Below are 26,223 nucleotides of genomic sequence, written 5' to 3'. Positions count from 1 at the left end.
TGACTTAAGCAGTCAGTGGACTTACGTTGTAAAATTATTTCACGCTTTGCAATGTGCTGTTTCCCAGCCCACATACTTGCTTGCACCCACTCCCCCGGCAGGAGCATGACTGGTAGGGACGAGGGAGTGTGATGGACACTGCACAAAGTGTTAGGACTATAGTCGACGCCTGCAAACAGCTTCTCAAACCAGTGGTCTTTGGGACTGGACCGAGGTGGGTCCGTTGCTTAGATAGGAGGGCCCCATCATCGCTCACTCACTGAATGGTGGACTGAGAGAGCTTCAGTCAATCAATCAATCACTGGTATTTATTGAGCGCTTACTGGGTGCAGAGCACTGTACTAGGTGCTTGGGAAAGTACAATATAATAGAGTTGGTAGATGGGATCCCTGCCCACAAGGAGCTCACGGTCTTCAGGGGGAGACAGGACATTTTCTTGGATTCTTCCCCTCTACTATAAACTCATTTTGGGCAGGGAACGTGTCTACCGACTCTGTTGTACTCTAGTGTCCCCAGCAGTGCTCTGCACAAAGTAAGCACGCAATAAATACCACTGAAGATGGTGATGATGCCCCCTCCATTCCCATTTCATTCCATTCAAAGAAGCAGCATGCCCTAGAGGACAGAACACGGGCTTGGGAGTCATAGGTTGTGGGTTTTCTTCCTGGCTCCACCATTTGTCTGCTGTGTGACCTTGGGCAAGTCACTTAACTTCTCTGTGCCTCAGTTACCTCTTCTATAAAATGGGGATGGAGACTGTGAACTCCATGTGGGACAGGGACTGTTTCCAACCTGACTGGCTTGTATCTACCCCAGTGCTTAGAACATAGTAAGCGCTTAAGTATCATAATTATTATTCTTCAAAATAAAGTGTCCCTAGAACCGAGGACTATGGACACAGGCCGGAGGGGAAGCTAGAACAAGTGACTGTCCTTGAAGACAGCAAGCCCAGCCGGGAGGAGAGTAATTTTCTCAAGACTCTACAATTGTGACCGGGAACCTTAACAACTTAACCTTTATACTGAACAAGGTTCTTTGTTACACAATAAGAGCTCACCACTTATCCTTTATGGCCTTATCCTTTCCCAGTTTAATTAGAGGATTACACACCATTTATGTATCTCTACACATACCTACACCACATGCGTGTAAATACAAATAAGCACATGATATTATTAGGGAGGCGTAAGGCTGCTAAACCCATCCAACCATAAATGACGTCTGCACATTACTTAACACCAGAAGTGTAGATTAGCAAGGGGCCACCACATGAAAGGAATTAGGCCAGGCTTTAAGGATAACTAGCTATATAGTAAGTTCCTCGTGGGCAGGGTTCGTGCCTTCTTCCACTGAACAAGCGCTTAACACCGTGTTCTCGACACAGTGCGTGCTCAAGAAATACCACTGACCGAATCGAGCTACACAAGTCAATAAAAATGAAAACATGATTGATTGCTTTAGTCCCACGACTTCAGACCAGCGGCGTCCCCCGCCGCCACCGCCCTGACAGGGCCATCGTGGGAAGGATCTGTGAACATCTTGTGGCAGTTTAGATTTTTCAAACCAATCTACTAGAAGATCGGTGCCCCTTCCCATTGTGCGTGCCATATACAAATTTTCACTGTGGCTTTCTGAAAAGTCCCATTTCTTAATATTACACTGGATGCTAAATGATTAAACAATTAGGAAAGGGGGGTGTAAATCAGCCTTAGCCCCATAAAAACTGGGGGGATTCACCCCCTCTTGCTCTCCACCCCCTGGACACAACCGAGGGTGGGCATTATTTTAGACAAGTTACCTCTGAAGTCAGAAAGGGGGTGTGGCCTGGAGCCTGCTGGGCAAAGCCACAAACAGTCAGTCTGAATTCCCAGAGAAGGGAGGAGGCACAGCCTGATTCAGGTGATGGATGCTTTTGCTTAACAGCCCTGTAATCTGAGTGCAAATCACTCCAGTCCCTGAGCTGGTCTCCCCTCCACATACAAGTGTCCTGGCTGGAGGGAAGAATAGTTGAATCCTGGGTGGAGCAAAAGATCAATCAATTATTGACTGTTTACTATGTGCAGGGTCCTACACTAGATCTTTTCTTTACAAGTTTTGAGGCCTTCTCCACCCAGGGATAGAACCGGGCCTAATTCCCAATTGTGTATTCTTTTCTAGTCCTTAGAAGGTATTCTGCACATCAATCAGTCGTATATATTGAAAGCTTGCTGTGTGCAGAGCAATATACTAAGCGCTTGGGAGAGCACATAGTAAGTACTTACAGCATGGCCTAGCAGACAGAGCACGGGCCTGGGAGTCAGAAGGACCTGGGTTCTAATCCCGGCTCTGCTACTAGTCTGCTGTGTAATCTTGGGCTAGTCACTTGACTTCTCCATGCCTCCATTACCTCATCTGTAAAATGGGGATTAAGACTGTGAGCCCCATGTGGGACAGTGCGGTGTGCAACCTGATTAGCTCGTATCTATCTCAGTGCGTAGAACAGTGCTTGACACACAGTAAGCACTTAAATACCATCATTAATTATTATTATTATTATTATTACTGCTTGGGAGAATACAATAGTCAGTGGATAGGACTCCTGTCTTCCAGGGGTTTACAATGTAGGGGATAGATGGGACAAACCCATCTTCCCTTTGCCTTCAGGGATAACAGATGTCAATGTCTGGCACCCTGAGCAACAGTGTGAATACCCTTTCAGTCTCCAGAATAATGGCCTGTTCATCACAGGACCCAATCCTCCTCTCCTTTTATTTTGTTCAGGTAGGGGTAAACAAAAGGCCCGGTGCAGCCAAAATCTAAATGAAACAGGCTTCCGAGGACAGCGGATTTGTGGTCGGAAAGAGCGTCTTCTCTGTTTCCTCTCGGGATCTTCGCAGTGCCAACTCTTCATTAACAAGGGAGGGGAAAAGGCCCCTTTCATGGGCAATGCCCCGTGGCGTGGGTTTAGGGTCTGGTTTTCTGTACCACGCCGGTTCTCTGCAGTTCCCTGAATATACTGGGCCCTTTCAAAATGGGATTATCCGCAATCCCTAGTCCTCTCCACCCTGCACCCTCCAGCACAGCACACATCAGGATGCTGGAAAAACAAGCCTCCACCCACTTCTAAAGGCCCTGCCCTTCCCCTCGCTCCCTCCCTCTTGGGTCTACACACCCCGCGCTTCGCAGGCAAGCAAAGCATTCCAGACCGCTTCCCCAGGATGCGGAAGATGGAGGTCCAGGGATTGTTTTCTTCAGGGCCTCAATCCTTGATACCAACTCCATAAGTGATGGCGGATGTTCCCCTTATGTGTTTCCAGCTTACGGGGTAAAGCTATTGCTTCTGTCCTCACAACCCAGGGCCGCCCCCCGCCCCCCCAGCCTTGACCACCCCAGATTTCCAATGCATCCAGAGCATTAACTCTTTAAAGTCTGCTTGACTCGCCCAAATCGAGATCCATTTGCTCTCTTTGTGACTCTGCCCTCAGAGTGAGAAGCTGGTCCCTCAGGTATCAACTAAGGAGTTCTTTTGGGATGATGATAATGATAATAATAACAATAATAATAACTGTGGTCTGGTTAAGCACTGACCAGGTGCCACGCACTGGACTGAGCAACAAGATAATCACGATGGGCACACCGTGGAAGCCGACGCGCTGCTGGCGGCCGACCCCATGCCAGGCTCTGCTTTGGGGCCAAGTCACACACTCTTGGAACGCCCAAACCAGAGAAGGACAGTCCAGCTCCTGCACCTTGGTGAGGTCCCCGGTCCAGACCTCCGATCAGACACGCCAGCCCCGGTCCCTGGTCTGAGCTGTGGCAGAGGAAAGTTTGGCACCAAAGATGGGGGAAAAAAACATCCACTCAGAAATCATTCACACTGGAGCACTGGCACCTTTTGTTTTACAGGGGTGGTGTTCCTAACGTTCCGGTTCACTTTCACTCTTGCTCTTTCCTATCCCCTCCCAGGTATTTGCACACAGGCCAGGCTCCATGTTGGCCAGGCTGTCCGCAAAGCCCTGGGAATGATGCTGCCCTCCTCTTGGAGAGGGGAAGGAGAAAGAGGTGGAGGAGAGAAAAGAGGAGGAGGTAGAAGGAAAAAAGGAGAGGGAGAAGGAGGGAAAAGAGGAAGAGAAAAGACAAAGAAGAAGGGAAAAGTAGGAGGAGAAGAAGGGAAATACAATAATAATTGTAGTATTTAAGTGCTTACAACATGCCACACGCTGAACTAAAAACTGGGGTGGATACAAGCAAATCAGTTGGCCATAGTCCCTATCCCAAATGGGGCTCGCATTCTTAATCCCCATTTTACAGATGAGGTAACTGAGGCACAGAGAAGTGAAGTGACTCGACCAAGGCCACATAGAAGACAAGTGGGAGAGCCAGGATTAGAACCCATGACCTTCTGACTCCCAGGCCCGTGCTCTATCCACGATGCGAGAAGGAGGAGGAGGAGGGAAAATAGGAGGAAGAGGCAAAGAAGGGAAAAGAGGAGAAGAAGAAGAGCGGAAAGAGGAGGAAAGGAAGAGGGAAAAGAGGAGAAGGTGGTTCAGGATGGTTCCTAGTCATTTGTTACAGCCATGAAACCCTTGCTCCCACCCCCCAGGTCTGTTCCCACCTGAGAAGGGCATCCTTGCTTCCCCCTACCCAGCTCCCCACAAACTTCATTCATTCATTCATTCATTCATTCAACAGTATTTATTGAGCGCTTACTATGTGCAGAGCACTGTACTAAGCGCTTGGAATGGACGGTTCGGCAACAGATAGACTGTCCCTGCCCAGTGACGGATTTACAGTCTAATCGGGGGAGATTAAGACTGTTCATATTAGTCAGGGGTAGAAAGAGGCTGGAAAAAACTCATCTCATTCAAACTGCAAAAAACCCAACCATTCTGCCACCTCTGCAAACCCCCAATTCAAGAAGAATATGACAAACGGGTCACAGTGCGGGATTTCTCATTTTCGACCCTTGCTGCATGTGGAAAAATCAAAGCGGGAAGGGGCGGTTCATTTACTTTTTGAACACTAGAGGGCGCTACGTGCATTGAAAATAGCAATTCCCGCCCGCCTCCCGGCCCCCAAATCTCCAAGAATGCCAACTGCTATTTCAATCTGTCCCCAAGTACCAGGCTTGAGATGCATGTTTTTAGCTCATTTCGATGAATCTCGAAGTGATCTTGAATAAGCCACTCTCTTTTAAACTTCTTTGGGCCTCATCATTTGTAGAGTGGAGAAATTTTGACATTCAATCACCTTAAAAGACATTTGGGGGATCATCCCCTTGATTCTATTTCATCCCCTTGATTCTATTTATTGCTATTGTTCTTGTCTGTCCGTCTCCCCCGATTGGACCGTAAGCCAGTCAAAGGGCAGGGACTGTCTCTATCTGTTACCGATTTGTACATTCCAAGTGCTTAGTACAGTGCTCTGCAATAGTAAGCGCTCAATAAATACTACTGAATGAATGAATGATGTTCTACCTGTACAATTCATCAATCGGCGGTATTTACTGAGTAGTTAATCTACGCAGAGCACCGTAGTAAGCACTTGGGAGAGTGTACGATTGAGTCGGTAGACGTGATTCCGGCCCAAAAGGGGTTGATCACTATCCAAAGTGCAGGGGTAAGTACAAGGTAAAATAATCACGTTAGACATGGGTACCTGTTCCACATGAGGCTCACAGCCTAAATAGGAGGGAAAGCAGGTACTGGCACTGAATGTCCATTTTACAGATGAGGAAACCGGGTCCTAGAGAAGTTAAGTGATTTATCCAAGGTCACACGGCAAGCAAGAGGCCTCTGACTCCCAGGCCTAGGCTCTTTCCACCAAGCCAGGCTGCTTCTCCATGAACAATAGCTTGGTGACTTCCTGCCCCAAATCATCTAATACCAGGGTTGTTTAGCAATTTTGTGCTGAAAGCTGGTTTTGCAAAGGAATGGCTTGTGAAAATGTCAAAATGCAAGCAGGAATTTTGGCCTACCCACCCCCCCCCACCCAGGTCCAAATTTAGAAACCATCCCAAAAGGACGGGGTCGTTTTTGAACCATTTGTGTGAGAGTGGTACTGCAGCAATGTGACTCTTTGGGGAGGCAGCTAAACTGAATTCTGCTCATACCCATATTAATATTTTGAAAATATCTAATTCTAAAATAATTTAAAGATGACTAATTTTGAAATACCATCTCAGTTTAAAACTACCTTGGAAGAATGGAACTTTCTCATACAATTTTAATTTGAATATAATAACCATATCTTTTCAAGCACTTAGTACAGTGCTCTGCATAGCAGAAGTGCTCAGTAAATACCCTCGATTGACTAATAGATCGTGGTTTGGATTGATATCCATTGGCAGGGGTGTGCGTGTTGAGGAGCTAGTCCCCATCTTCATTCCTCCTTTATCTCTGGAGAATTTTACCGCTCTCCATTTCCTCTCTGGATTCCAAGCAGTACAACCAGCTGGGTTCATCTTCAACTATCTTATATTCTCTCCCCACCCAAACCTTCCTCCACATTCAGATAATTCAAATATATGGGAGGCAACGTGGCCTAGCGGACAGAGCACGGGCCTGGGAATCAGAAGGACCTGGGTTCTAATCCCAGTTCTGCACTTGTCTGCGGAGTGACCTTGGCAAGTCGCTTAGCTTCTCTGTGCCTGTTACCTCACCTATAAAATGAGGATTCAGATTGTGAGCCCCTTGTGGGACCTGGACTGTATCCAACCTGATTAGCTTGTATCCACCCCAGTGCTTAGTAGTGCCTGGCACACAGTAAGCGCTTAACAAATATCAAAAATTTGTTGGAATGAGAGGTCTAAACTGAATCAATGCCCACGGAGCACTCTGCACAGTGCTCTGCACATGGTAAGTACTCAATAAATACCACTGATTAATAGAGAGGTCTGGGTAGGTAGAAAGATAAATACTTGGCATTGTAGCATAAATGGCAGTAGGCTTAACACAAGCTTACAGAAGCAGCGTGACTCAGCGGAAAGAGCATGGGCTTTGGAGTCAGAGGTCATGGGTTCGAATCCCGGCTTGGCCAGTTGTCAGCTGTGTGACTTTGGGCAAGTCACTTCACTTCTCGGTGCCTCAGTTACCTCATCTGTAAAATGAGGATGAAGACTGTGAGCCCCACGTGGGACAACCTGATTCCCCTGTGTCTACCCCAGCGCTTAGAACAGTGCTCGGCACATAGTAAGCACTTAACAAATACCAACATTATTACAAGCTTGAGGACCAGATACAGGAGACAGTGGACATGACAGATCCATGAGTCAGTGTCAAAGCAGCCACTGACTGGGTGTTGAGGTTCACCATATTCCAGAATTTGAAGGTTTAGGTTTAATTGGGTTTTTTTGAGGGAGTAGGGAGAAAGCTGGTGGTATTTAGTCTTGATGATTAAGCTTGAGATGATACAAAGTATCCAGACCACTATCTTCGCCTCTCAAAGGTGTGATGCAAGATGGACACTCGGGTGCATTATCGCTTACCTGAGAGTTATTGCCGTGGAGATGGAAGCCTAGGCCAGGGGAACAGATCAAGTCAAGGAGTATGGAGCAGGGACCAAAAAAAGGAGGCAGTGGTCAGATTTATTATTCTATTTATTTTATTAATGGTGTATATATCTATAATTCTATTTATATATATTGATGCTATTGATGCCTGCCTATTCGTTTTGTCTTGTTGTCTGGCTCCCCTTCTAGACTGTCAGCCCGTTGTTGGGTAGGGATTTGTCTGTATTTGTTGCTGAATTGTACTTTCCAAGCGTTTAGTACAGTGTTCTGCACACAGTAAGTGCTCAATAAATAGGATTGAATGAATGAATGAAGGGATTCCTGAGACAAACTCCCTGAGTGGGACAGAGGGTGGCTTGGAAGGAAAGTCCAAAGAAGTCAGTAAAGAGCTGCTAGGACACCCAGGAGAGGGGACAGCGTTCGAGACTGGGACCAGAGGGAACTCGAGGAGGCAAAGATGCTTGTTTACCCTGTGGAAGGCTGCAGAGAATCAGGAATGAAAACCACCCCAGGCACCCCCAAAAGGAGATCACTGGAAACCTGAGTTACTGTGGGCTCAGGGGACTGGAGGGATAGAAACCAACCTGGCACTGGTACCCGTGAGATAAAGCTGTAGGGGGTGATGGTCACCCTTCCAGTTTTCCAGTCTTTTTGTGAAAAATTATTGGCCAGCTCAGACCCAGCAAAGGTCACCTGATGGCACAGATCAAGGATGCTGAGAGTGTTTATCTCACCCCTTTGCTCCCAGGACTCTTCTGAAACTGGAGCAGGTTGAGGAGCACTGTCACCGCACCTGGATCCTAAATAATACCAGGATATCACCCCACTTGGGTCCTAAATAACACTGGGCTGTCACCTTTCCAGTGCTTGTGGCTGGAAAGAATTCCAGTCTTTGACCCCCCCCCCCCCCCACGGCCCCACATGAGCACAGCACTACCTAAAACTGCAGTGAAACCAAACCACGCATCCTTTGCATTCTGCTGGGCTTCTCCCTTGAACTTTCCAATGCTCTCCCCAAAGTATACATCATCCATTCGGTCTCATGACTTCTTTAATGGAGGCCGAAGGGGATTCTGGAACCAGACACCTGCGTGCTTTTAATCCAGGTTGTGCCAGCCAGAGGAAGAAAAGGAAAACAAATGCTAAATTACCCACCCTTCCAGCATGCCACCATGTATCTCAGTGTCAGAAAACATCGATGGAGAAAACCCAGTTTATTCAAGAGGTCTACTGTTGTCAAGATGGGGTCTGAACTCTCCGTAGCATGGAAGCGGCATATACGTTGGCATCGGTGTCTGTCCTGTAACAGCAACCTTTATAGTCATGCATGTTTTATTCATGCTTTTCTTAGGTTTTCCAGAGGGATAACCAATTGGCTGCTAGAGTAACAAATGACAAGTAACCTGACTCCACTGACCCACTCAACCCTGCTTTTGGAGGATGAAAAGGACCAGCTGCCTGTTCTAAACCAGCGGCACAGGTATGGAAAGCCCTCCTTTTGCCGGTTCCTTCCTTTCTTTTCTTTGCCCGGTGTTTTCACGCCACCATTAAAACCACCCGAAACATCCCGTTGATGGTGCTCTGAAGCCACGTGGGGGTTGATTGCTGTTGGCTGCTGTGCTGCGGGTTGAGGAGCAAATACTGTCCAGGGTTGGCACCCTGTGTTTGGTTCTGGATATCAAACAGGTCACCCAGTTGGGAGAAACCTTTGCTTTCAGGTACTTGGCTGGCATTTCCAAAACGTTCTCTGTGTCTGTAGAACAGCCGTGGGACCGTTTAAATAGCTAGGATATGATCTGTTGGAATGGTTTGTGCGGTGTGGACGGATGTGTGTCTGTGTGTTTGTGTATCCTTCGAGGGAAGTAAGCTGGAAGACCAAAGGGCCTGTACTTTCTGGTTAAAGAAGAATGTGTTTACTCTAGAAAAGTAAATTTTTTTTTGATTTTGTTAATGCCTGAGAGAAAAGTGGAGAAGCAGCTTGAGTGGGGTTATTTGAGGCTCTGGTTTAGGTAGAACTTTATGTCTCGCTGTTCTCCAGAAACTACCTGCCATTATCAGGTTTGGAAGTCAATGATGTGACCTTGTACATGGGTTACGAAATAAAATTTATTATTACAGTTGTAACCCAGGCTACAGGTTACAGAATTAAAGACGGCTTTAAGCCACTTTCCGGTTCTGTCAAATATTATGGTCAATTAGAAGAGAATTCTGCATTTTAACTGGATATTTCACTAATGAGCGGCTGTAATAAATCATTAAGACTTGAATTGTACATTTGAATATTGAAATAAGAAGGAATATAAAAGAAATAATTAATGAAAATTACGTTTTAATAACAATAATCATGGTATTTGTTAAGCATTTACTATGAGCCAGGCACTGTACTAAGCGCTGGGATAGATACAAGCATATCGGGTTGGACACAGTGCCTGTCCCAAATAGGGTTCTCCCAGTCTCAACCCCCATTTTACAGGTGAGGTAACTGAGGCCCAAAGAAGTGAAGTGACTTGCCCACGGTCACACAGCAGACAAGTGACGGAGCCAGAATTAGAACCCATGACCTTCTGACTCCCAGACCCGTGCTCTATCCACTGTGCCATGCTGCAAGAATGAAATTTCCCTGTTTGCTACAGTGCTTATCCAGGTGTAATTTCTGTGGAATTCTTTGACTTTGATCACAAAGTGTCTTCTTTTTTTATATATATTCATACCAACTACATGGTTCAAACTGTATCACTCCATTGAATCTGAACCTAAATGAAGCCTAAATCAATAATGTATGAAGGGTAGAATTTCAAGTGCAACAAGTAGGATGGAGGAGCAGTGGAGAGTCAGAAAGCCCAATCTTCAAAGCTGGCCAATTATTTGCCATTGTTCTTTCTTGTACTCATGTTCCACTGGAGTGGGATTTGATGGGAGAATTAATCAGCTAGAGAGAAAGGTGTTTGAGAAGTATGAGAAGGAAATGGAAAGGGCAGCAATAAACTGTTTTCAATCAATCCATCAATGGTATTTATTGAGCACTTACTGTGTGAGGAGCAATCAATCATATTTATTGAGTGCTTACTATATTCCTTGCTTTCTACCTCTGCTTTTGGGAATGTAAGTGCTTAAATGCACCTGAGAAGCTGGTAATTTTGTTTTGTTTCCTCATAAGCCTGTGTCTACTTCCTTTACAGCCTGTGAGTTCTATGCGACTGACTGATGATCTTATATCTACCCCAGCACTTAGTACAGTGCTTGGCACACAGTAAGCACTAACACACCACAGTTACCATCGTCATCATCATCATTATTATTATTACTGGAAAAGAAAAATACTCATGTATCTTCGATTACACCCACATCACCTTGACAACAGAGAGTGTTTTCTAGAAAGTCCCAAAAGAAACACAGATTTCAAGCTTTCAAAAAAAGCCCAAGGAAATAACTGAAAGGGAAAGGAAAAGAGGGAAGAGAAGTATGAGAATCCCCTACCCTGAGTAAGACTTACCTTGAAGGTCCCAGAATTTCAGGCAAAGAGGTTCTCTTCTGCTCCTCGTCTCCCTAGATCCTCAAGAACCTCCAGTGGTTGGCCATCCAGCTCCACGTCAAACAGAAATTCCTTACCATCGGCTTTAAAGCACTCAATCAGCTCACCCTCTCCTCTTTTATCTCGCTGATTTCCTATTACAATGCAACCCACACACTTTGCTCTTGTAATGTTAAACTACTCACTGTACCTTGGTCACATCTATCTCACTCTGACCCGTTGCCCATTCCCTCCCTCTGGCCTCAAACTCCCTCCCTCTGGCCTCAAACTCCCTCCCCCTTCCTATATGAAAGATCATCACTCTCCCCACCTTCAAAGCCTTATTAAAATCTCATCACCTCCAACAGAACTTCCCCATCTAAGTCCTCTTTTCCCTTCTCTCCTTTCTGAATTGCCTATGCACTTGGATCTATGCCTCTTAAGCACTTAATACTCCCCCCACGCTCAGCCCCACATTACTTATACACTTATCTGTAATTTATTTATTTGTCTTAATGCCTGTCTCCCCCTCTAGACCATAAACTCCTTGTGGGAAGGGACTGTATCTTCCAACTCTCTGGTACTGTACTCTCCCAAATGCTTAGTATATTGCCTTGCATACAGCAAGCACTCAATAAATAGAGATAAATAAAGAATCAGTGTGACCTAGGGAAAGAGCATGGGTCTGAGAGTCAAAGGACCTGGATTCTAATTCTGGCTCCATCACATATTTGCTGTCTGACTTTGGGCAAACTACTTCACTTCTCTGGGCCTCAGTTATCTCACCTGTAAAATGGGGATTAAGACCGTGAGCCCCATGTGAGACATGGACAGGGCCCAAACTGTTTATCCTGTATCCACTTCAGCGTCTAGGACAACGCCTGACACATAGTAAGTGCTTAACAAATCCCAGTAAAGAAATTAACACCATGGATTGACTGATTGGTGAACCACCAAATCCAGAAATTGGGAGAGAGAACACAGGCATCCCTGCATCACCATAGCAGATCTGAAGGGTTTAGGGGCGATTTCTAGAGGTACTACAGCTAAGAACCCATGCTGGACAGATTGGGCATCTCCCTCTGCTCTTCCAAAGGGTGACTGATTTTGGCCACTAGGTAGCTCCACTGTAGATCATGGTTTGGGGAGAAAATTAGGCGGGTGGGGAGGGGGTCCTATCTAATCCTGCTCCCTAGGAGCCAATGGGAAGTTTTCAAAGCCATCTTGTGATGGAGGCAGTGGGAAAGAGAGGTGCCTGCACAGGTCCTATAGACACCTGACTTGCTAAGGTGGGGGTGGAGGGAATATGGTCAGGCTCCCTGGGGTGATGATTTCTCTGGCATCTGAAGGAGAGGTAGACTGAAGACATGCCACTGTCAAAGCTATACAAAGAGTTTGCCCCACGATTCTGCATAATGAAGGCCCACGGTTACAGCTGGGTTGGATTATTTTTTTTAAATCCACTTTTTGGTTGAATTATCTAGATTGGCTCCATCATTCCAAATCTACCATATTTCGCAATTCATTTAATTATGGTATTAAGCGCATTCAATCTACCAAAGCACTGTGCTAGAGGCTCGGTTGGATACAAAATCGTCACATCAGCCACAGTCCCCATCCTACCCAGACTTGTGATCATTTCCACGGCTAGACACGGCCCATACCATTTTGCTTTCCAGCCTAAAGTTTCTGCTCTGGGTTGCGGCGAGGATATCCTTGCTGCTGCTTTTTGAACAGCACCAGATACGCTTCGCCCAGGAGCAAGAGTTGATGGACACTATGACGCAAAAGGCCAGGCCTGGGGGATGTCACCCCTGGTGAGCTCTTTCTCTCTGGTTTTGCAGGCTTGGGGATGCATTTATAAGATGGCCGACCAAAGACAGAGGGCCCTGTCGGCATCTGGCGAAGCGCTATATGAGATTCTCGGCCTTCAGAAGGGAGCGGGCCATGAAGAAATTAAGAAAACCTACAGGTATGGATGAAGGGCAAAGCTGGCGTTCCCCATTTTGGATGCGTCCCCCGATGGAAAGAACCAGGCCTCCACAGCATTCCTCAGATAACAAACGCAGACTCCTCAGGCCAACGGGCCCCACCCCAGCCTCTACTACCCACAACCGGGTGCATGTCTGTAATCGCTTCAGTTCCTCGACTCCCATCTTGGTTAGTGGGGCTCGCTTGCCCCTCTGAGCCCACCCCCCGTCATTCAACCTGACCCAAGTTTGTCTTCTTTAAACTTTTCCTGGTTGAGAGAAGGAATCCTATAACCCCAATCAGTTTGATGGTTTGTTTTTATATCCTGCCAGAAGAATGATTCAGATTTGACATGTGCCAACTCTGAATTTGCAGTGTTATTCCTTCTCTACTCAACACTACAACTATTTTGAGATTTTGATACAGTCATGCTGCTATTTCGTTCCAATTATTTGACTTGGGCCAGTCCCTTCAGCTCTCTGGGCCTCTCTTCTCATCTGTTAAATAAGAACGATAAAGGCTGACTGGCTTTACCTCACCTGGAAGATAATCTGGGAGTTCTGGGGAAATGTTTCAAAAGCACCCTAAGATTCAAAATTATTGATTTGTGAATACTGTGGATGTGGATTTTCATTGCTTTCCCAGACCTGACTAGGCAGATATGCTTCCTGAACTGGTGGGAGCTTTCTAAGGGGAGGTAGGTAGGGGGAAAGAAGGGCCTGGGTCAGTTAATGGACTTGGCTGCTGAATTGTATTTTCACCCGGAAGGATAACCACAATGGACTCCCCAAGGGGGTAGCTCTGTTAACCTTCAGTGCGCTAGGAAAATGAAAGATTTTCATTTTTTTGTCCTTCCCAGACTAAGCGTCCCTTTCCCTCGTCCCTTTTCCTCGGCTCCCCCTCCCCTCTCCATCATCCCAACTTGCTCCCTTTGCTCTACCCCCCATAGCACTTGTGTATATATATATACACATAAACTATAATTCTATTTATATTGATGCCTGTTGATTTGTTTTAATGTCCGTCTCCCCCCTTCTAAACTGTAAGCCCATCGTGGGCAGGGATTGTCTCTCTTTATTGCTGAATTGTACTTTCTAAGCACTTCACACAGTAAGCGCTCAATAAATACAGTTGAATGAAAGGTTTTAATGGGAGAGCAGCATGGCATAGTGGATAGAAGACGGTCCTGGGAGTCAGAAGGTGGTGAGTTCTAATCCTGCCCCCACCACTTGTCTACTGTGTGACTTTGGGCAAGCTACTGCACTTCTTTGGGCCTCAGTTCCTTCATCTTTAAAATGCAGAGTAAGACTGTGAGCCCCACATGGGACAGGGACTTTGTCCAATCCAATTTGCTTCTATCCACCCCAGCGCTCAGCACAGTGGCTGGCACATAGCAAGCACTTAAATACCATTATTATTATTATTAGATTTAAGGGGAATGGACTAAGGGCATCGATTCCTCCAGAGGAGCATTCTCAGACCAACAGACCCCGACAAAGGGCAACAACACTGTAATTTTAAAAATCCATTTCCCGTTTCATTTCTGCGAGTGAATGTGACTTATAATTGCTTTTATTACTTGTTAAAAACTAAAATTACAGGTCATATTCTAATTAAGGTGCTAATTAGGCTGTGTTGTTTGCAAGCTTTATTAATTACAACATAAAGCCATTTCATGTAATCAGTGTCGTGCTATTAATTTTGTTCTAATATCACGCAAATATTATTTTTCAGCTGATTAGAGTAATAGTATGCTGCTAGAGGCATTCGCATCTACTTAAATGACAAATTTGTATTCTGCCAGTTATTCAAAATGTATGAGCAGGCTGAAAACCCTCTGAGAATACCATTCTTATATTCAGATCTGGCTCGGAGCGGTGGTAATGTAGTGAAATTAAATCCTAGTAAAATACAATCAAATCACTAACTCTTTCACTCAAAGTTTGCTCCACTTGCACTGACGTGCAGTCAGTATTTTCTGGGGTTGGGTGACACTCCTGGATCCAAGCTGGGTTTGGCCTTTATGCTTCCAGAGGAGAGGATGGGAAAAAACTGGGCAAAACTCTCAACATCACCTGCGTCTCCCTCACAAGAAAGGAGTCACACAGGAGACCCAGGGACACGGAGAGTTTGGGGCATCTTTAGGAACCCAAAGGTCTGGTTTATTCTTGAACTAGCATTAGTATTTATTGAGCTCCCTCTTGGAGTGTTTGATCGTCTGCAAAGCACTGTACTAGGGGAGTGAGAAGCATGGAAGTGACGTTCTCTGTCTACCGGGAGTTTATAGTCACTCTAATCAGGGATACGGACAGAAAAATAATTACCAATAGAGTAGGGCACAAAAAAAAAAAAAAAAACAATTCAAAGAGAGTCCTGTCCACAAACAGCAGGACTTGTTCCCACCATAAGTACCCAGCTGAAAATCCACCTTTCCTGCACAGGAGCGGGTCCTCCCCTTGGTCTCAAAATGACTTCCCCAAGTCAATGACTTCCCTCTCCTTTCCTCAGGCCTCTTCAGATGGCAGAAGACTGACCCCAACTCATGCTTCACAGAACTTGGGGGCGGGGAGGTGTGGGGTGGAGGGGAGAAGATGCAAGACCCCCTGATTCTCTGCTTTCCTCAGAGCAGGGAGGTTCCCCTGATGATCAATCTGGTGTTCAGAACTTCCATTCCTGCAGCCCTGCTTTCCATGTGAGCTCATTGTGGGCAAGGAATGTGTGCTTATTGTTGTACTGTACTCTCCCAAGCATTTAGTACAGTGCTTTACACATGGGAAGCACTCAATAAATACAATTGAACGAGTGAACGAATTTCCAGATTCCCATTAGCAATTCTAACTAGAGGCCATTGGCTCCAGGCTAGTTACCTTGTATTAATTCAGTGCTCAGCACTGTCCTTAGCACTTGGTAAGTACTTTTATAAATTCCCTAGTTATTACATTTTCCATGGTAACAAGGTTTGAGAAGACATTTTGCCTTGTTCCAGTCCCACAGTAAGTCCTCTGAGCAACAGTTTATTATTACGATTAATAATCACAATCACTGTGGTATTTGCTAAGCACTTAACTATGTGTCAAGCACTGTTCTAGGCACTGAGATATAGGATGATCTGGTCAGACACAGTTCCTGTTCCATACAGGCCTCCCAATCTAAATACAAAGGAGAACAGGCATTGAATCCCCATTTTACGGATAAAGTAACTGAGGCACAGAGAAGTGAAGTGACTAGCCCCAGATCACACAGCAAACACATAGCACAGCGGGGATTAGAACCCAGGTCCTCTGACTCCTGGCTTGTGCTCTTTCCATTAGGCCTTACTGCTCCTTAGGTTGTCTGATTAGATCTAGACTATGAGTCGGTTGTTGAGGAGGGATTGTCTCTATCTGTTGCCGAACTGTACTTTCCAAGAGCTTAGTACAGTGCTCTGCACCCAGTAAGCACACAATAAATGCAACTGAATGAATTCCTATTCTTTCTGCTAATTACTGAGAGAATGCATAACAGATAGGATTATTCTAAGGGAAGCAGGAAGTACTGCGAACAACACAGAATGACACACAGAACATGAACTTGGTCACCTGTCTGTTTGTTCAAGTCCTTCAAAATAAATACATTATTGGTTTTAACCTGCGGAGGCTGGTGTCCTCAGTGAAGACCGCGCCACAACAGTGAGGCTCCAAGGGACGACCATATCACTGCTTTCCCTCAGAGGTTAGATGCTGGAGGAGGTGGTGAATCTGCACCACCTGCTGCTACTTAATTATAGAAGAACCCACACAGGCAGATCAAAGCACTGAGCAACCACTAGGTATGTCCTAGTTTCTCGGAAAATATTCAGTTTTGCACCAGAAAGGGTTGGCTCTCTCAGACGGGTTCCACATCCTTACAGGGCATTTTTGCAGTCATCTCTGGTGGCTTGCTCGGGACACTGAGCAGCAAGGCCAAGTCAAAGAACCAGAACTTAAAGTCCCGGAGTCTCTCAGCTCACCTTGAGGATCTTTACCAGCTCTGTTTGGATCAGAGAGCAGGCAGTGAGAGGGAGTGAGCACCATACAGTGCTTGCTGTGGGAACTCCTCTGCTTTATAAAACTCATACTTTCTCAGTCTGATTTCTTCTAAGACTGACCTGATTCCTTTTCAGTCTCAGACTCCGGGTCCACGCCGATGTGCCTGGCTGGAGTGACAGAGGTTTGCAGCTTGGCAGAGGGAAACCGCTCTTTAGGAAGAGATCTGAATTGGGTCAGTAGCTAAGCTAAGATTTGCAGTTTCATACCACATACCGCACACCCTCAGCTAAGTTTGGCCTGTGGAATTCTTGGTCCATTATGGGGAAGCGTCCCTTCATTCTTGACCTGTTCCTGACTCAGTCCCTGCTTCTCGCCGTCAGTGAATCTGGATCTCTTCAGATGACACTGTGTTCCCTGCTGCTTTCTCTAGACCCACCTCCCACTGGGAAAGAGGGAGGAGTTGGCTTCCTTTTTGCTCTCCAATGCTGCTCTCACACCATTCCACCTCCCCCATCCCTTTCTTTCCTTTCCTTTGAAGCCCACAGCATCTGCCTCTATCACCCACTCCGGATACTAGTCGCAGTCATCTACCTCCCTCAGGCCCCGCCTCCAACTTTTCGAAGGATTTTGATCCTTTCTCCATCCCTACATTGATCCTTGTGGATCCACATGGATGTTCCTGATGATCATTCTACTGCCTTCCTTCTATCATTCCTCAACTCTACTGACCTTCTGCTTCACACCACTATGCCCACTTGCCAACTTGAACATACACTCAATCTAATCATCCCTAGTCACTGTATAATCTCCACTCCCCTTTATTCACCTCCCCACCAAGCCCCACAGCACTTAAATACATATCTGTAATTTATTTATTTATATTAATGTCCATCTCCCCCTCTAGACTATAAACTCATTGTGGGCAGGGAATGTGTCTTTTTATTGTTACATGGTACTCTCCCAAGTGCGTAGTACAGTTCTCGGCACACAGTAGGCGCTCAATGAATATGATTGAACGATACCTTCACCACCTCTGAAATCCCTCTATCTGACCACAACCTCCTTACCTGCCTTCTCTCCCCACACCTCTGCCCTGCAAATCTGTTTCCCCAGAGATCACTGAACTTTTGACCCCCCCAATTCTCTCAACTCATCATGCCCCATTTAGTCCCCATACCCAAACTACCTTCTCTTGATATTTTAAAATATTTTATTATGAAATAATCAGTTAATAATTATAGTATTTAAGCATTGTTCACTGTGTGCTAAGCACTGTTCTAAACGCTGGGGTAGATACAAGGTAATCAGGTTGTCCCTCGTGGGGCTCAAGATCTTAATCCTCATTTTAGAGATGAGGTAACAGGCACGGTGGCTCACCAAGGTCACACAGCAGACAAGTGACGGAGCCGAGATTAGAACCCATGCTTTCTGACTCCCAAGCCCGTTCTGTGCTTACTGTGTGTCTAGCACTGTTCTAAGCGCTGGGGTAGATACCCGTTAATCAGGATGGACACAGTCCCTGTCCCACGGTCTAATTAGGAGGGAGAACAGACACTGAATTTTCATTTTACAAATGAGGAAACTGAGATACCACAAAATTCAGTGACTAGCCCCAGGGCACAGAGCTCAGATTAGACCTCGGATCCCCTGAGTCTCAGACTCATGCTCTTTCCACTAAAACTCCATCATCCCCTTCAGCTGTGAGGGATCCAGGCTCAATCCTGAATGATGGAAAAAAAATGACCTGAAGCAGCTGCTTTTACACAATATCATAGAATTTAAGCACCTACTGTGTGCAGAACACTGTACTGAGCATTTGGGAGAGGACAACAGAGTTATGGAGATAAGTCAGTCAATCACATTTATTGAGCACTTATTGTGTGCAGAGCACAGTACTAAGCACTTGGGAGCCCATCTTCTAGACTGTGAGCCCGTTGTGGGCAAGGATTGCCTCTCTTTATAGCTGAATTGTACTTTCCAAGCTCTTACTTAGTACAGTGCTCCACACACAGTAAGCGCTCAATAAATACGACTGAATGAATGAATGGAATAGTATAGTATAGATAGTACAGTATAACAATAAACAGACACATTCACTGCCTACAACAAGCTTCCAGTCTAGAAGAAGAGAGTCAAGTACTTAGCACCTAGTAAGCGTTTAACAAATATTATTTAGGGAGGTGTGGGAGGGAGGGCAGTCTTCCAGCTCCCCTAGGCCCCCCCACCATCTGAAATCACCCTACCCTGATTTTCGCCAAAGCAAAGGACTTTTTGGCTCAGAATCAGCTCAAGTGACTCAGAGCATCATTATCCTTCACTTCTACCGGTTTAACTTTCCGCTCTTCTTCCGTCCCTCAAGGGCCAGGTTGCCCCAGAACAAGGCAATGTGAGGCCAGGACTCTTTCCTACTGAACATGAATGAGCCCAATTACCATAGCAATCTATGGCCAACCTGCCTGTGGTGTTTTTACCCATCTTTATTAGTAATTACAGGTGAAAACAGAGACAGCTCATGAATAAGTGAAAGTGTCAGAGGGATTCACATGTAATGGAAAAGTTGTGAATGTTTGCGAGACAGAACGATGATTCAAGCTCTCGGATTAATTTTAATTAATCTTTTATCAAATGCTAATTTGTTTCCTGAATCCCAAATCCTTCCATTAAAAATAGTCTGCCATACTAGTTCAAGATTATCTTTTGAGCCCACCGCTCGATGGTGTCACTTCCCTCCTTTACATTCATTCAATTGCATTTATTTAGCATTTAACTGTGTGCAAAGCACTGTACTAAGCACTTGGGGAGAACAGCATAACAGTAAGCAGACACATTCTCTGCCCACAACGAGCTTGAAGCCTAGAGGACGAGTTTACTGTCTAGAGGAACGCTATAATGGCGACTCGAAAGGCTCCCTGTCGAATGCGTCTAAGAAGTGTTTCAGACCCCCTACCAAATTCCGACTGCTGAAAGGGGCTTGGCCCAGGGAAACAGGACGGAGGTCAGATACCCTAGGGGCCACTCTGGGCTGTCCTGGGTCTCCTCTGGGTTTGCCCAGAATCCACTCAAGTTCCTGGAGTTCTTCCACATCCCCTCTGGAATCCTGGCTATGCCAGAGAGGACCAGAAACCTCCCTTGATAGGGTGGCCCCGGGTCCATCTTCGGGAAGTCCTGGGCCTCTCTGGAACTTTGCCTTTTGCTTCAGAGTCACTGTGTTCCCCCGCCAGGACGCTGTATACACGGGCAACACTTCTGAGCCACGGGACTCGGCGACGAGAGAGGAGACGGAGAGAGCTTGAGCCGAAGTCCAACTAAAATACCAGACGTAAACACAGCCAGTGTCATGTCAGTACCAGAAAGGGGACATACCTGATAAACACTGGGAAAGCGATTGGCCTAGAGGCAAGAGCACGGGCTTGGGAGTCAGAGGTCGTGAGTTCTAATTTTGGCTCTGCCACTTGTCTGCTTTGTGACCTTGGGCAAGTCACTTAACTTCTCTGTGTCTCAGTTACCTCATCTGTAAAATGGGGATTGAGAATGTGAGCCCCACAAGGGACAACCTGATTACCTTATATTTACCCCAGCACTAAGAACAGTGATTGGCACATAGTAAGCACTTAACAAATACCATAACTATTATATTATTATTAAAGCACAGATCTGGGAGCCAAAGGACCTGACTTCAAATCCCAGTTCTGCCACTTTCCTGCTATGTGACCTTGGGTGAATCACTTAATTTCTCTGTGCCTTACTTTCCTCAACTTTAAAATGGGGATTCAATACCTGCTCTCCCTCCAACTTGAATATGAGCTCCAGAGGGCAGGGACTGTATCTGACCTGATTACCTTGTATCTGCCCCAGTGCTTAGAACAGTACTTGACATCTAAGTGCTTAAGAAATACCAATCTGAGATCAATGGGAGCAGCGGGTATCCAGGATAAAGCATATAACAACAGCATTGGTAAGCGGCATGGCCTAGTGTAAAGGGTATGGGCCTAGGAGTCAGATGACCTGTGCTTTAATCCTGGCTCTGCAACATACCTGCTTGACGACCTTGGATAAGTCACTTTGTTGTGCTTCAGTTCCCTCATCTGCAAAATGGGGAATTCAATACCTGCTCTCTCCTACTTAGGCTGTGAGCCCGACCTGATTACCCTGTATCTACCCCAGTGCTTAGTACAGTGCATGGCACTACTTAGTGCTTAACAAATGCTTAAGAGAAGCAGTGTGGCTTAGAGGATTGAGGATGGGGCCTGGGAGCCAGAAGGACCTAGGTTCTAATCCTGGCATAGGCACTAGTCTGCTATGTGACCTTAGGCAAGTCACTTCTCTTCTTTATGCCTCAGTTACCTCTTCTGTAAAACAGGTATTAAGAGTGTGAGCCCGAAGTGGGATATGGACTGTGTCCAACCTGATTACTTTGTATCCACCCCAGTGCTTAATACAGTGCCTGGCACATATTAAGCAATTAACAAATACCATTTAAAAATCACCACAATCATTATTATTATTCCACCTTTTCTTGTTAGTCTGGGTGGTTCTCTCAAGTGCCTCTGTTCTCGAGGGCCTTTTTATGTTGTCAGAGAAAAAGAATCCCACTTCTCGTTCTGCTCCAAAATCAACCCTATAGATTCTAAGCCACAGTATTCCTTACGGATTAGTCTAGTCCCTAAAAATAAATTATCTCCTCTTAAGAATTTTTGAGCTCCCCCAACAGCAAATGGGGAACGTTTTTCATGATTTGAGAGATGTATTGCCAATGATGGCGGATCTGTCCAAGTCTGTTGTAATTGTACTGAAATCTGGTAACACATTCTCTTTTATATATTCAAAGTTATCAGTGTTGATCAGGGTGGCCAACTCCTTCTCCCATGTTTCTTTAAGTCATTCAAACCAACCATAAATGTTTCCCTCTTCATGTTCAAGAAAACTGGCACTGAAATATCACCCAGACAAGAACCTGGACAACCCAGAAGCTGCAGAAAGGTTTAAGGAAATCAACAATGCCCATACGATATTGACGGACCCGTCCAAGAGAAATATATATGATAAATATGGATCCCTGGGGCTGTATGTGGCTGAGCAATTTGGGGAGGAAAACGTGAACACCTACTTCATACTGTCAAGCTGGTGGGCAAAGGTAAGAGTATAGCACCTCTATCTGAAAATTACTTGAAAGTTGACAAGCCGCACACTCTCCTCATTTCTGTTTACTGCAGGGGCTAAAATTGCAAAAAATCTCAGGAGGCTCCACTTCAATAACTGAGAAGCGGCATTTCCTAGTGGATAGAGTACAGGCCTGGGAATCAGAAGGACCTGGGTTCTAATCTTCTCGGCTCTGCTACTTGTCTGTGTGAACTTGGGCAAGTGACTTTACTTCTCGGGGGCCTCAGTTTTCTCATCTGAAAATGGGGATACCTGTCTCCCTCTTAAACCGTGATCCCCATGAGAGACAGAGACTGTGTCTGACGTAAACTAACTTGTATCTACCCCAGTGCTTAGAATGGTGTTTGACACATAGTAAGCACTTAAATACCGTTAAAAAATAAAAGATAAATGTGCTATAAGAGGAATTTTCTCCTGTATCTTAATTTGCCAAATAATTAAAGCAACGGCATGTCTTCCAACACTTCAAGGCATTAATTATATTTGAAACTAGGGCTGCAGGTGAGTTCTGAATTTTTTTTCCTTCACAAATGACTAAATAAAAAATGACTCACGGCTGAAAACCCAAAAAATCCTATCTGTATGAGAGCCATCTAATAAATTATTACAGGACAAATTTAGCCAGGTCCTTTGCTATGTATAGCAGGGGCTACAGAATCAACCAACTGTATTTATTCAGCACTTATTGTAGTCAGCGCACTGTACTAAGCACTTGGGAAAATACAATATAACGGATTTGGGAGACATGTTCCCTGCCCACAAGGAGCTTATAGTCTAGAGGGGAAGGAAGGCATTGATAATCAATTATGGATATGAATATAAGGCACCACCATACCCAGTGGAGAGTGTACAGAACTGGCTAGGATTCGCGGAGGAGCTGGGGGAATTTTGCAATGTTGCCCGTGGTCCAGCGTGGGGTGAATCCAGCTCCCTGCTTCTCATGGTTTGAGAGATGTATTGTCAATGATGGCAGATCTGTCTGAATCTACTGTAATTGCACTGATATCTGGCAATATATTCTCTATTTTTTCTATCTAGCTGATCCAAACTGGAGCAGCCTGGGCTGGCACAGGTGGAGGGGTGGTGAGGAGCTGGCTCTGGAGATGGTCTGAGACTGGGGGTGGCTTCTGCTTGTGGCTTCAGCTACCCCCCGTCACCCCTTCTCTCTTCTCCCCATCCCCCACCACTTCCTCTAGCCCCAAGTGGATGATAAATCAGGCCTATTCTGAGGAAATGAGAAAAGGAAAGAATTGAGGAGTACAGAGAAAAAGAGAAATACCCCCAGTAATATCCCTGAGGGCAGGGATTCTGTTTTCTAATTATTGTACCATTTCAAGCATTCATGTTTGCAGGGTGGTTTTATGTTTATGAAGGTGAGAAAAAATGTAGGGATTAAACGTTAATGGTTTCAAGTCTGTGTGCAGCAATGTTCACACACTCATCATCACTGCTCTCTGCTATTTCTAGCCACAGAAGCTGGGCCCAGTGGAAGGCCCTGAAATCAAAGGAAAGGAATTGGAGACTAGATAGAGGTGTAAGAGAGAGAATGTGTTGGTTGTGGATAAAGCAATTAGTCCCGCGTGGCAGTTTGGGAAACTACCAAAATGCCTCACCAGCCTAGTGGATCGAGCATGGACCTGCAAGTCAGAGGACCTGGGTTCTAATCCCAGATCTGCCAATTGTCTTCTGTGAGACCTTAGGCAAGTCGCTTCATTTCTCTGGGCTCAGTTACCTCATCTATAAAATGGGGACTAACACTGAGTCCCATGCGGGACATGGACTGCATCCTACCTGATTAGCTTGTGTCTACGCCAGCGCTCAAAACAGTGCCTGGCACATAGTAAACGCTTAACAAATTCCATTTGAAAACAAATAAATAAAAATTCTGGGAGCACGACAGAAAAGTTTCCAGAGCAAGCTAATTCTCTAAAATAACTCTTTCAAGGTGGGCCTCTTTTCACCCCACCACTCACTGTTTGTGCCATAGCCTAATCCCAAAATGATGAGCAATTATCCCTCCCCTCTGGCCCAAGTTCAGCCTGAAAGGCAACGATAGAGGCCCAGCCGGGACCAGGTAAATTTCACTTCCAGAGTCAGAGAGCTGGACTTGGCCCCCACGTGAGAAGCAGTGGGAGAAGCAGCAGGGCCTAGTGGAAAGAGCACGGGCCTAGGAGTCAAAGGACCTGAGTGCTCCACTACTTTGCCCGCTGGATGAGCATGTCACTTTTCAGTGCCTCAGTTTCCTCCACTGTAAAATGGGGATTAAATGCCCGAACTCCCTCTCTCTTAGACGGTGAGCCCAGTGTGTGACAGGGACTGTGACCCATCTTCTTATCTTATATCTAAGCCAGTACTTGGCACACAGTAAGCGCTCAACACATTCCACCTTTATCATTTATTCTTAGCATGCCTATACCCTAGACCTGCCCCGGGTGCGGGGCTCTTTCCTTTCAGCCCAGGGCTGTGTTTTTTTCTTAATGGCATTCAGATTGACCATTTTTTGCTCTACTGCCCATCTCTCTGGTTCTGATTCACTTCTGGTCCTCAGCACTCCCTACCCAGGTGCTTAACTGGGAAAGATACTTAGGCAAATGAAAGCTTGTGCTCCAACTTGCACACTCGCATGCACACAAAAATACACACACAAACACGGCTTGCAGGTGTACTTTCGCTCAGTCTGTACAGAGGGGATTCTGCTTACCTTGGAAGGAATAAGGTGATGGCCTCTGCCTGAATTATTGCTTTTAGCATAATCCGGGTTTCCGGAGAATAACAAACTGGCCTACTTTTACCTCAAGGCAGTGAATGAACCCCACTATCTCCTTTCTGAGGGCACCATGCCCATGGGGGCTTGGGCAGGAGCTAGTGGTAATATGGCCTGCCATGCTTGGGGCCTCTATGGAGCTGTGGGTGGCTGGGAGGGGTAGGGAGAACCAACAACAGAATCCCTTCCCCTTCCACCCACCCCCTGTGGACTCTGAGGTCCGTCTTTAAGAGGCAGACAGAAACCGATATTCAGTTCTGGGGCTCCTGCTGATTGTTTTTCTTTCGGCCTCCTTTCCTTCCAGGGCCTGTTTGCCCTCTGCGGACTTTTGACGGGCTGCTATTTTTGCTGCTGTCTGTGCTGCTGTTGCAACGGCTGCTGCGGAAGGTGTCGCCCTAGACCCTCAGGAGAGAAAGAGGACGACTACTACGTGTCCCCCGAGGATCTGGAGGAGCAAATCAAAACGGACATGGAAAAAGGTGCAGTGAGATAATGTGGCCGAATTTTGGGTGCTGAGCAATTTCGGGCAGGCCCTGGCACCGTGGTGATGGGTCCCTGTTACAGTGCAGAAAGAAAAACCAACAACCAAAAAATCCCCTCAGAATTGGAAGTTTCATTCTTGCCCCATCCTGAGCCTATTATGCTTGGATGAATTTAATCCATTTTTTTCCATTTCTTCTTTACCCATGGCTTGGCATCATCCATGGCTTGATATCATTTCATTACATTTTCCCTCCCAACCATGCAAGACTTGCATAATTGTGGTATTTATTTAGCACTAACTTTGGGCCAAACACCATGTTAAATGCTGGAGTAGATACAGGCTAACTACAGCAGTCAGTCAATCGTATTTCCTGAGTGCTTACTGTGTGCACAGCACTGTACTAAGTGCTCGGGAGAGTATAATATAACAATATAACAGATGCATTCCCTGCCCACAATGAGCTTAGAGTCTAGAGAAGAGCTTACAATCCCATTTTACAGGTGAAAAACTGAGCCACAAAGAGGTTAAGTGGTTTGCTCAAAGTTATCCAACAGGCCAGTGGTCAAGCTGGGACTAGGACCCAGAGCTCCTATCTCCCAGATCTGTGCTCTTCCCTTTAGACCCTGCTGCCTTGCACTCTGGCCTTTAATAATATTTTCTGGTTGAGGACTAACGAGTTAATAATAATGTTGGTATTTGTTAAGCGCTTACTATGTGCCGAGCACTGTTCTAAGCGCTGGGGTAGATACAGGGTCATCAGGTTGTCCCACGTGGGGCTCACAGTCTTAATCCCCATTTTACAGATGAGATAACTGAGGCACAGAGAAGTTAAGTGAC

The 26,223-nt window shown here is 45.9% G+C and overlaps 1 protein-coding gene across 1 annotated transcript in view; it reads left to right on the top strand.

Moving 5' to 3' along the window:
* Positions 1-26,223, top strand: part of DNAJC5B (DnaJ heat shock protein family (Hsp40) member C5 beta) — a 35,217-nt gene that overhangs the window by 3,212 nt on the left and 5,782 nt on the right. The window contains exons 2-5 of the mRNA XM_007667018.3: positions 8,841-8,969; positions 12,845-12,972; positions 21,899-22,112; positions 25,207-25,381. Coding sequence (XP_007665208.1) covers positions 12,866-12,972; positions 21,899-22,112; positions 25,207-25,381 — 496 coding nt within the window. The 5' untranslated portion in view covers positions 8,841-8,969; positions 12,845-12,865. The remainder of the gene's footprint in view (positions 1-8,840; positions 8,970-12,844; positions 12,973-21,898; positions 22,113-25,206; positions 25,382-26,223) is intronic.

The sequence above is a fragment of the Ornithorhynchus anatinus genome, chromosome 7, assembly GCF_004115215.2.
Source record: "Ornithorhynchus anatinus isolate Pmale09 chromosome 7, mOrnAna1.pri.v4, whole genome shotgun sequence".
Taxonomy (NCBI): Eukaryota; Metazoa; Chordata; class Mammalia; order Monotremata; family Ornithorhynchidae; genus Ornithorhynchus; species Ornithorhynchus anatinus.
This window is presented reverse-complemented; position numbering and strand designations above follow the sequence as displayed.